Source organism: Lampris incognitus, chromosome 6 (genome assembly GCF_029633865.1).
Source record: "Lampris incognitus isolate fLamInc1 chromosome 6, fLamInc1.hap2, whole genome shotgun sequence".
Taxonomy (NCBI): domain Eukaryota; kingdom Metazoa; phylum Chordata; class Actinopteri; order Lampriformes; family Lampridae; genus Lampris; species Lampris incognitus.
Genome location: NC_079216.1, coordinates 4495333 through 4508019, shown reverse-complemented (window position 1 = coordinate 4508019; position 12687 = coordinate 4495333). Strand labels below are relative to the sequence as shown.

The 12687-nt window shown below is 45.0% G+C and overlaps 1 protein-coding gene across 1 annotated transcript in view; it reads right to left on the bottom strand.

Annotated features, from left to right (window-relative positions):
* The window catches only part of ptdss2 (phosphatidylserine synthase 2), a 45537-nt gene that overhangs the window by 21988 nt on the left and 10862 nt on the right, over nucleotides 1–12687 (bottom strand). Inside the window, exon 4 of the mRNA XM_056281691.1 lies at nucleotides 2990–3072. Within this exon, the coding sequence (XP_056137666.1) occupies nucleotides 2990–3072 (83 nt within the window). The remainder of the gene's footprint in view (nucleotides 1–2989; nucleotides 3073–12687) is intronic.

Here is a 12687-nt window from a genome sequence, read left to right as displayed (position 1 = left end):
ACGCCGTCAACATATCTAACAACTACACCAGAGAATATGTTGGGTAAACTAGGTCAGCGACCCCCTGATATCGCTGGTTCCTATTCTGTCAGGCAGTCCAGCCGCATGACAGCTGGGAAGCCGGATGTGGGTATGTGTCCTGGTCGCTACACTAGCGCCTCCTCTGTTCAGCCGGGGCACCTGTTTGGGGCGGTGGGGGAACTGGGGGGAGTCCCGTGATCCTCCCACGTGCTACTTCCCCCTGGTGAAACTCCTCACTGTCAGGTGGAAAGAAGTGGCTGGGACTCCACATGTATCGGAGGAGGCATGTGGTAGTCTGCAGCCCTCCCCGGATTGGCAGAGGGGGTGGAGGAGTGACCGGGTCGACTCGGAGGAGTGGGGTAATTGGCCAGACACAATTGGGGAGGAAAATGTGGGGGGGGGGGGAATTTAGATCTAACGATGCAAATTTTGCACATCGGACAAATAAACATAGGAGTGGAAAGGTTTTTAAACTCGTTCCCTTTCCACCATTATAATTCTGCACCGTCAGGAGATGAGGAACTATTTCTAAGGGTCGGGAAAAAGATCCAGCCTTCATGAAGACCAGTTAGAAAGCAGACCTGTATTCAGCACACCCCTCCTGTCAACATTCCACACACAAGTGCACCTCACTGCATTCTATGTTAAGGCATGACGCGGCTCAGCCAGCCCTCAAATCAGGTCCAACCTGCTGGTGGTGAATCCGATTCTGGTGGGGGCTCGTTCGTATTGATTCATGTGAATGAGCTCAGTTTCCTACGACACACCCTGTGCCACCACCCCAGAGGGATAAGCAGGTTAGAAACCCGTACTTCACGCAGGCCTCTTCCTGAAAAGCAACATGGCCGCCCCCAAGCTAATTCCACCTGTGATGAATCGACTCCGCCCGTCCCCCGAGGAGAACCAGATCGGAGCTGAACCTACTTGGCTGGCTCAACAGGTCCGAGAGCATAGCTGGCTGCACACGTATGGTAACACAAACAGACACACACACGTCATGCAATCGTTTCAAACACAAACGTTTTGTGCATCATCATGTCTTGATGCATGCTCAGTAATCCAGGTGAGGAACTCGCAGCAAGGTGAACCAGCTCATCTGGACACCAGCGTTGTGTCCAGATGAGCTGGTTCACCTTGCTGTGATGTGTCTCAGTATGTAAGGAAAACATGGAAAACCATGCGGATTTTGTAGTAGAGTGACTCTTTACCCCTCGATGGGAATCAGCAACACTATTTGTAGTTTCATTTCATGTACTTGCGTCAGCCAGGATGACTGTCGGAACTGCTGGTCTGCATGGGCTAGCAGTTAGCTTAGCCTGCCCCGCTTCCGCATCCTGCCAGACCGCCCTCGGTGTTACCTCCTTGGGTGCAGCTCCAGGTAGGGGCCGTGGTCCCCGGGCCCACCGGACGCAGTAGACCGAGCTCTCCCAGCCGATCCAGCGCCAGCTCTCCCAGCCAGACACCCTCGACACACCTCCCCGCACTCCACACGACGACACCAAAAAACACCACAGTCAACGCCAGGTGAGGCCGTCGCCAGACCGCCCTTGGAACTGCCGGTGCGCATGGGCTAGCAGTTAGCTTAGCCTGCCCCGCTTCCGCGTCCTGTCCTTTATTCTTGTCCATTTCTCACAGTTAACACAGAGTGCATTTCCAAACCTTGCACTCTGAATAACAGAACATAGCCCAAGTCTGTTTCCCGGTCACTGAGAGAACAAGTCCTCTTGGAGTCCCCACAGTGGTGATCAATACGCCATCAGAAGGGCTCTCCGATGATACCCAACAGTTGAAATGCTCTGAAGTTGCAGTCCATAACTGATTTGGCAGCCTGAGAGTTTCTGCTGAAGGTTTGTTTTACGTGCAAATCTTAGCGATTGTGGCTTTTTTTTTAAGTTTCTTTTTGCTATTATATACCTTTATCGGATAGCAATAGTGGAGGGAGACAGGAAATGGGGAGAGAGGGGTATGACTTGCGACAAAGGTCACCAGGTGGATACGAACCAGCGACGTTGCAACCAGGTGGTATGAGCTGTAACCATTCGGCTACGGAGGTGCCCCAGTGACTGTGGCTTTAACAAGGTACAAATGGCAGCGCGAATTCACTTTACCCAGTACCAGTGTGGGAAGATAGCGTGCGAATTCACGTTTGCGGCGGCCTCACCCAGCACCGTCCATGCAGTGTCTTTGTCCTCGTCTGCGTTCAAGTTTCGTCTTCGTTTGCTGGCTGGTAGAGCTGGCGCTGGGTCAGCTGGAAGAACTTGGTCTGCTGCGTCCTGTGGGCCAAGGGACCACGGCCCTGCCTGGAGCTGTGACCGAGGAGGTAACACCAAGGGCGGTCGGACAGGATGAGGAAGCAGGGCAGGCTATACTAACTGCTAGCCCATGCAGACCAGCAGTTCCGATAACACCGAGGGCGGTCTGACGGCGGCCTCGCCTGGCGTTGACTGTGGTGTTTTTGGTGTTGTCGTGTGCAGTGCGGGGAGGTGTGTCGAGGGTGTCTGGCTGGGACAGCTAGCACTGGACCGGCTGGGAGAGCTTGGTCTGCTTCGTCCGGTGGGCCTGGGGACCACGGCCCTGCCTGGAGCTGCGCCCGAGGAGGAAGCACCGAGAGCGGTCTGACAGGACGTGGAAGCGGGGCAGGATAAGCTAACTGCTAGCCCATGCAGACCGGCAGTTCCGACGGTCATCCTGGCTGGCGTTCGTCCCCTTGGACGGTGATATTTCATTTAGTTTGGTTACGTGTTAGTTTGGATATGTGTGTTCATGAAGTTCTTGTAGCTTTTGGATACGCGTTTTTGTCTTTGTGTTACACTCCTCTGGGCTGGGGGAAACGATACATCATTTAATTTCATGCACATAAATTGAAATGACAAAAAGAGTTCCTGATTCCTGAAATGTGGCAGTAAACTTGAAGTAGGGAGCTTTGCAAAGTGAATGCTGAGGTTTGGGTTGGAGGTCTTGGTCTTACCAGGGTGGGGTCGTGTGAAGGGGCCATCTTTAGCCTGGGTCACTCCAAAGCAGAGGAACACGAGGATGCTGGCCACAATGCCTCTAAAGAAACACACAAACACAACATATTAATATGCATCACGCCTACATCATTAAACACTGTAAGCTACTTTTGTATCACGAGCTAGTTAAATATGATACCCTGCCCAGTTAAATATGATACCCTGCATAGTTAAATATGATACCCTGCCCAGTTAAATATGATACCCTGCATAGTTAAATATGATACCCTGCCCAGTTAAATATGATACCCTGCCCAGTTAAATATGATACCCTGCACAGTTAAATATGATACCCTGCCCAGTTAAATATGATACCCTGCCCAGTTAAATATGATACCCTGCCCAGTTAAATATGATACCCTGCATAGTTAAATATGATACCCTGCATAGTTAAATATGATACCCTGCCCAGTTAAATATGATACCCTGCCCAGTTAAATATGATACCCTGCCCAGTTAAATATGATACCCTGCACAGTTAAATATGATACCCTGCCCAGTTAAATATGATACCCTGCATAGTTAAATATGATACCCTGCACAGTTAAATATGATACCCTGCACAGTTAAATATGATACCCTGCCCAGTTAAATATGATACCCTGCATAGTTAAATATGACACCCTGCACAGTTAAATATGACACCCTGCACAGTTAAATATGACACCCTGCATAGTTAAATATGATACCCTGCATAGTTAAATATGATACCCTGCAGTTAAATATGACATCCTGCACAGTTAAATATGATACCCTGCATAGTTAAATATGATACCCTGCAGTTAAATATGACAACCTGCACAGTTAAATATGATACCCTGCATAGTTAAATGATACCCTGCAGTTAAATATGACACCCTGCACAGTTAAATGATACCCTGCAGTTAAATATGACACCCTGCACAGTTAAATATGATACCCTGCAGTTAAATATGACACCCTGCACAGTTAAATATGATACCCTGCATAGTTAAATATGATACGCTGCAGTTAAATATGACAACCTGCACAGTTAAATGTGATACCCTGCACAGTTAAATGTGATACCCGGCATAGTTAAATATGATACTCTGCAGTTAAATATGACACCCTGCACAGTTAAATATGATACCCTGCAGTTAAATATGATACCCTGCAGTTAAATATGATACCCTGCACAGTTAAATATGATACCCTGCAGTTAAATATGATACCCTGCACAGTTAAATATGATACCCTGCACAGTTAAATATGACACCCTGCATAGTTAAATATGACACCCTGCATAGTTAAATATGATACCCTGCAAAGTTAAATATGATACCCTGCAGTTAAATATGATACCCTGCACAGTTAAATATGATACCCTGCAGTTAAATATGATACCCTGCACAGTTAAATACAATACCCTGCACAGTTAAATATGATATGCATAGTTAAATATGATACCCTGCATAGTTAAATACGATAGTCTGCACAGTTAAATATGATACCCTGCATAGTTAAATATGATACCCTGCAGTTAAATATGATACCCTGCACAGCTGAATATGATACCCTGCAGTTAAATATGATACCCTGCACAGTTAAATATGATACCCTGCACAGTTAAATATGATACCCGGCACAGTTAAATATGATACCCTGCACAGTTAAATATGACACCCTGCATAGTTAAATATAACACCCTGCACAGTTAAATATGATACCCTGCACAGTTAAATATGATACCCTGCACAGTTAAATATGATACCCTGCACAGTTAAATATGATATGCATAGTTAAATATGATACCCTGCATAGTTAAATATGATAGTCTGCACAGTTAAATATGATACCCTGCATAGTTAAATATGATACCCTGCAGTTAAATATGATACCCTGCATAGTTAAATATGATACCCTGCACAGTTAAATATGACACCCTGCACAGTTAAATATGATACCCGGCATAGTTAAATATGATACTCTGCAGTTAAATATGACACCCTGCACAGTTAAATGATACCCTGCAGTTAAATATGACACCCTGCATAGTTAAATATGATACCCTGCACAGGTAAATATGATACCCTGCAGTTAAATATGATACCCTGCATAGTTAAATATGATACCCTGCACAGTTAAATATGATACCCTGCAGTTAAATATGATACCTTGCAGTTAAATATGATACCCTGCACAGTTAAATATGATACCCTGCACAGTTAAATATGACACCCTGCATAGTTAAATATGACACCCTGCATAGTTAAATATGATACCCTGCAAAGTTAAATATGATACCCTGCAGTTAAATATGATACCCTGCACAGTTAAATATGATACCCTGCAGTTAAATATGATACCCTGCACAGTTAAATACAATACCCTGCACAGTTAAATATGATATGCATAGTTAAATATGATACCCTGCATAGTTAAATATGATAGTCTGCACAGTTAAATATGATACCCTGCATAGTTAAATATGATACCCTGCAGTTAAATATGATACCCTGCACAGCTGAATATGATACCCTGCAGTTAAATATGATACCCTGCACAGTTAAATATGATACCCGGCACAGTTAAATATGATACCCTGCACAGTTAAATATGACACCCTGCATAGTTAAATATAACACCCTGCACAGTTAAATATGATACCCTGCACAGTTAAATATGATACCCTGCACAGTTAAATATGATACCCTGCAGTTAAATATGATACCCTGCACAGTTAAATATGATATGCATAGTTAAATATGATACCCTGCATAGTTAAATATGATAGTCTGCCCAGTTAAATATGATACCCTGCACAGTTAAATATGATACCCTGCAGTTAAATATGATACCCTGCACAGTTGAATATGATACCCTGCAGTTAAATATGATACCCTGCACAGTTAAATATGATGCCCTGCACAGTTAAATATGATACCCTGCACAGTTAAATATGATACCCTGCATAGTTAAATATGATACCCTGCACAGTTAAATATGATACCCTGCACAGTTAAATACGATACCCTGCACAGTTAAATATGATACCCTGCACAGTTAAATATGACACCCTGCATAGTTAAATATGATACCCTACATAGTTAAATATGATACCCTGCACAGTTAAATATGACACCCTGCATAGTTAAATACGATACCCTGCACAGTTAAATATGATACCCTGCACAGTTAAATACGATACCCTGCACAGTTTGGGTAGCAAAATGTTTTTCAGTCTGAATTTCCGTATGCAACTAGTTTTGCTCACAAACTGCAAAGAAATTAAAGAACTTCTGTTATTAATTCTTATAAACCCCAAACACAAGTGTGTTTTAGAGGGGCTGCAAAATTATTTAACACGAGAACGACCGGGATTTCACTCCTACCTAAAACGACAATGGGCGGTCAAAATGGCCGCCGGTTTTTAAACTCTATAGTCTGTCAAGATAAATACCCAGTTGAGATGTTAATGCATTACATATGTTAGTATGTCTGTTATGAAACTGACACCAAAATTGACATTTTAACAACTTTAATACTATTTTTCAAACAATTTAAAATGGCCGCTGTCCAACGCCTGTAAATACTGCAGCGCCTCGGTGGTAGTCATGGTGTTTCTGTAACGGTGTCTGTAACCAGACATGTTGGACATCATCACACATCAAGTTGAGACTATTTCTCTGCACTGGAGGGCGCTAGTGTGTTTCTAGGACAGAGCAACGAGCTTCACACAAGAAATTACGCCACCAACACACGTCAAAATGACCGCCTTTGTCGTTCTAGTACTGATGACAATAACTCCGTTATTAACACTAGTTCTCATTTCACACAATGGTGCGTGGACAACTTTGTCCAACTGAACGTGGACGAGACAAAAGAACTGGTCAACGTGACGGCCTCGGCCGTTCTAGTGTTAAACCGAGACAGCAAGCTCCTCGTTAATGACAAAATACTTAAGCCCTCCGTGTAAAACGCCGCCTGCTCTCAGCCTTGGTGTGGTGCGGGTGGGGGTGGGGGTGGGGGAAGTAATCGAGGAACACGAGGCCAAGGACAGAGGCTCCAGCGATTTGTTGTCCAGTAGAGCTGAAGGGCTCTTACTAGGCTGCCACTGATCCCCGATACCGCCTAAAGGACCGAGACAAAATGTCCACCTACTGTACTAACCACAATACTGCCTAACGGACTGAGACAAAATGTCCACCTACTGTACTAACCACAATACCGCCTAAAGGACCGAGACAAAATGTCCACCTACTGTACTAACCACAATACTGCCTAACGGACCGAGACAAAATGTCCACCTACTGTACTAACCACAATACCGCCTAAAGCACCGAGACAAAATGTCCACCTACTGTACTAACCACAATACTGCCTAGCGGACTGAGACAAAATGTCCACCTACTGTACTAACCACAATACTGCCTAACGGACCGAGACAAAATGTCCACCTACTGTACTAACCACAATACCGCCTAGCGGACTGAGACAAAATGTCCACCTACTGTACTAACCACAATACCGCCTAGCGGACTGAGACAAAATGTCCACCTACTGTACTAACCACAATACCGCCTAGCGGACTGAGACAAAATGTCCACCTACTGTACTAACCACAATACCGCCGCCCAGACGAGAAGATGCACACACAGCTCTGGAGTTCAGAGCGAAGACGGAAGGCTTAACTACTGACACACAATCACCCCTAAGAGTACAGCTTTTGCCTGCAAAGCAGTGTTTGTGTGTACTTATGTGCACAACAGCAAGGGTGCATGGTCTGCATTCAACAGTGTGACATGATTAAGACGGCATCTCCACTAGGGTGCATGAGTGTGTATGTGGGTGTGAGACAGAGAAACAGCATGTGTGTGTGTGTGTGTGTGTGCATGTAAAAGTAAGGGGACTTTGCATAAGCCTGTGTGTGTGTGTGTGTGTGTGTGTGTGTGTGTGTGTTTGTTAAGCATGGCTGCCAGGAAGACGTTCCGACATTTATATCCTGACAGCGCTGACCGTGGCAAATCCTGTTAACAAGCGTCCCCCCACCCCTCTGCCTTGACATACACACACACAAACAAACACACACACACACACACAAACAAACGCACACACACAGCTGCTGAACTACTCCTATCCACCTTCTACGGCCTCAAGGACCCCCCCCCCCCGTTCCTCCCTCCACAGTAATAAACAGACATGCACACTAACACAGTGTGCCCAGTGCTATTCCTACCCACCTCCCACACACTGGCCAAAGGCCCTATAACAGTCTCACAAACACACACACAAATACACAAACACGCATCTTACTTCCTGTCTTCTGACCCGCGCATACATATTTTCCATTACTTAAAAATAAACCAGGAAAAAAGAAAAAGATCTGAAAACAGAGAATAACTCCGTCATGAGACTCGAATTAAGGAAGTGAATTTTTTTCTGGCATCAAAAGTGGTCTTTCTGCTCCCATGGCCTGGAAGCGCGTGTCTAAAGACGGCTCTGACTCAGGTTCTGACCCTGCCAACCAGGGATGACTTCAGATCAGACAAGTCTATCATCAGACCGGGGCAGACCAGTTCACCGGACCTCCGGGTCAACACCGCCCGGTTCATCCAGCCCTGTTGACCCGATTTATCATACTCTCATGTTCACACGTCTCTGTTGCTGAGACTCACACATAATGGCTTCAATATCTGGACTAAATTAGGTCCTGTTTCCATTCAAGCTAAGCCCCTTTCACACACAAGACCCAGAAATGACACAGGCTAGAGCATCTTACTAAAACTTGTGTTTGACTATTAATACCAGACTATGGTCACCATGGACTGGCTTGACCTGGGTCTGCAAATTTAGCTCCATGCATGTTCCTGTGAAACAACGTGGTTGTGTTTCAACACTATAAAAAGTGGCTGTTTCGGTGTTTCCATTCTAACGGTGTGGACGACCTGGTGTTTGGTCAGGTGATATTTGACCTTATTGCGTTACTTTTCTGTATTCACTCACTTTGTGAAAACAACAACATGCTAGCTCATCTGGACCTTTGTATGAAGTGATACGGCATGCTAGCGCACCTTTGGATCATAACCTGTGTAGTTCCTTGATGGAAACTAGCAATGAAACAATTAGTCGATTAGTCAGTCAACAGAATAAATCAATTATGATTTTGGCAATCGATTAATTGTTTTAGACCCTCATCAGGTAAAAATGTCAAATATTTGCTGGTTACAACTGCACAAATGCTAAGATTATCTTGCCTCTCTCCAATTCATGTCAAAATGAAATGAATACTTTTTTTGGCTGCAGGTCAGTAAACAGTTTAAGAAACAAGTTTGGACTCTGGGAACTTGAAAATGGGCATTTGTCATGATTGTTGATGTTTTATAAACTAAACGATTAATCAATTAATGAAAACAATAATCGATTGATTAAATGATAATGAAAATGATAAATCAGGTGCCACCATAATGGAAAGCCGGGTAGAGTAAACCCGTTTTCCCCCTTTCATTTCATTAACTGCAAATTAACCACAGCTTCTTTCAACCATGGTGTGCCCCAGGGTTCGGTGCTAGGTCCCCTTCTCTTTACATGCTGCCACTTGGACAGATCCTCCGCCACCATGGCTTCCGCTTTCACTATTACGCTGATGACACCCAGCTTTACCTCCCCCCTAAAACCATCACTGCTGCCACCCACTCAGCTCTCACCACCTACCTACCTCACAGACATGAAAACATACATGCAAAATAACTTTTTAAAACTCAACGGCAATAAGTCTGAAACCTTAATCATTGGCCCAGACTCCCTCACCACCCAGGATCTCAGCTCCATTATTACCACCTCCACCCAAGTTTGTAACCTTGGAGTCATGTTCAATCTCACCTTTTCATTCCTGCCCCATGTCAACCAGACCACTAAAGCAGCCTTCTTTCACCCCTACAATATTGCCCTCCGACCCTCACTGTCATGTACTGGCGCAGAAACACTCATCCATGCATTCATAACATCCAGGCTTGATTACTGCCAACAGCATCCTTTACAGTACCACTAACACGGTCCTCAATAAACATCAGTATGAACAAAACTTGGCCACCCATCTGCTCACCAGCACTTGCTCAAGAGCTCACATCCGCCCTGTCCTCCAAGACCTCCACTGGCTCCTCGTTAAATACATGATAAACTTCAAAATCCTACTTACTACCAACAAGACTCTCAACAACCTGGCTGCCCTCCACCTCTCCAACTTCTTCCACCCATCCCATTGCCTCAGGTCCATTAGTGCCAACCTCTTGCAAATCACCAGCAACAAGTGGACCTGTGGCGACAGGGCCTTTTCAATCGCCCCCCTCTTTCCCCCTCTCTGTGGAACATTTCCAAACCGCAAAGCTACCCCACTCCATCTGCATTCAAAAAAGCCCTCAAAACTCATCTCTTTAGATTAGCCTTTTCCAGCTAACCTCCATCCCCTCCCTATGCTTTTAATGCCTCGTTGGCACCATTTCTTTTCTTTTTCTTTTTTTTTTAATCTTTAGGTTTCTTCCTAATTTTTCTCCCTGTTAAAGGGTTTTTTAAGGAGTTGTTCCTTATCCGATTCGAGGATCTAAGGACAGGATGTTGTGTAAAGCCCCTTGAGGCAAATTTGTAATTTGTGATATTGTGCTTTACAAATACAATTGCCTTGACTTGTTTTGCTTATCTATTTTTGCTTCCGATATAAAGTGTCTTTGGGTATTTAGAAAGGACTATATATACCAGTCAGCCAAAACATTAAAACCACCTGAGCCCACTGCCATCAGGGAATACCGTTGCCATGAAGGGGCATACCCCATAGATGCTCGATTGGATTGAATCTGGGGAATTTGGAGGCCAAGGCAAAACCTTGACTCTGTCATGTTCCTCAAACCATTCCTGAACAATGTTTGCAGTGTGGCTAATGTGCTCTGCCACATGCCGTCAGAGAAAACAGTTACCATAAAGAGGTGTACTTGGTCTTAAACAATGTTTAGATATGTGGCACATGTCAAAGTAACATCCACATGAATGCCAGGACCCAAGGTTTCCCAGCAGAACATTGCCCAGAGCATCATACTGAGTCCACCAGATTGCCTTCTTCCCATAGCGCATCCTGGTGCCATCTCTTCCCCAGGTGAACGATGCACACGCACCTAGCCATCCACATGATGTAAAATAAAATGTGATTCGTCAAACCAGGCCACCTTCCATTACTCCATGGTCCAGTTCTGACACTCGCGTGCCCATTGTAGGCACTTTCGGCGGTGGACAGGGGTCATGGGCACTCTGACTGTTCTGAGGCTATGCAGCCCCCTACGCGGCAAGCTGCAATGCACTGCGTGTTGTGACACCTGTCTATCATAGCCAGCATTAACTTTTTCAGCAATTTGAGCTACAGTAACTTTTCTGTGGGATCGAACCAGATGGGCTAGCCTTCGCTCCCCATGCACATCAATGAGCCTTGGGCACCCATGACCCTGTCGCCGGTTCACCGGTTGTCTTTCCTTGGACCATTTTTGATAGGAACTGACCACCACATACTTGAAACACTCCACAAGACCTGTCATTTTGGAGATGCTCTGACCCAGTTGTCTAGCCATCACAATTTAGCCCTACTCAAAATCACTCAGATCCTTACGCTTGCCCATTTTTCCTGCTTGCAACACATCAACTTCAAGAAGTTACTGCTCATTTGCTGCCCAATATATCTCACCCCTTGAGAGGTAACATTGTAACAACATGATCAACATTATTCACATCACCTGTCAGTGGTTTAATGTTTTGGCTGATCGCTGTAAGTGTGATGCATTATTATTTCCGAGAGGAGTCAAACTTGTGTAACACCCAGGTCATGATCGGGGTCATGGACCAAGAGCTGATGACCAGTTTTGACCCATTCACACCAACAGTAACACAGGCTTTTTCTAAGTCGTTGCTCCTGTGTGAAAGGGGGACCAGACTTTATTTATGCTGTTTCTTATAACATAAGTTTTCATTTGAAGCCAAGCAAGTATGGGCTGAAGATAAGCAGTTATGAGTTTGGCTAGCACTTCCTGTTGACACCTATGTCCTATCGGACTTGAACCTAGTTTTTTTGGCACTTCTGTTGTCCCCTCCTGACTAGATCCTTGCTTGTGTTGTCTTAACTCTCAGATGTACATCGCTTTAGATAAAAGTGTCTGCTAAATGACTGAAATTTGTAAATTACATCCATCCATTATGGATAACGGATGGAAATTGTAAACTGTAAAATTGTAAATTGTACTTGGATGGGAGACCTCCAAGGAAAACTGAGTTGCTGCTGGAAGTGGTGTTAGTGGGCCAGTAGGGGGCAGTCTTCCCTCTGGTCCTAAAAAAAAAAAAAAAAGAAAATCCCAATGCCCCAGTGTAGTGATGGGGACAATGCGCTGTAGGAGATGCCATCCTTCAGATGAGATGTTAAAACCAACGTCCTGACTCAAGGGGGTCGGTCATTAAAGATCCCATGGCATTTATTGCAAAGAGTATGGGGTCTCTCAGTGTCCTGGCAAAATTCCCTACCCCCCCCAAGCTAATCATCCCCCCCATGTAATTTGCTCAATGATTCCTCCCTTCTCCACCTCAAGCTGATGTGTGGTGAGCATTCTGGCGCAAAATGGCTGCTGTGCATCACCCAGGTGGGTGCTACACATTGGTGGCGGTTGAG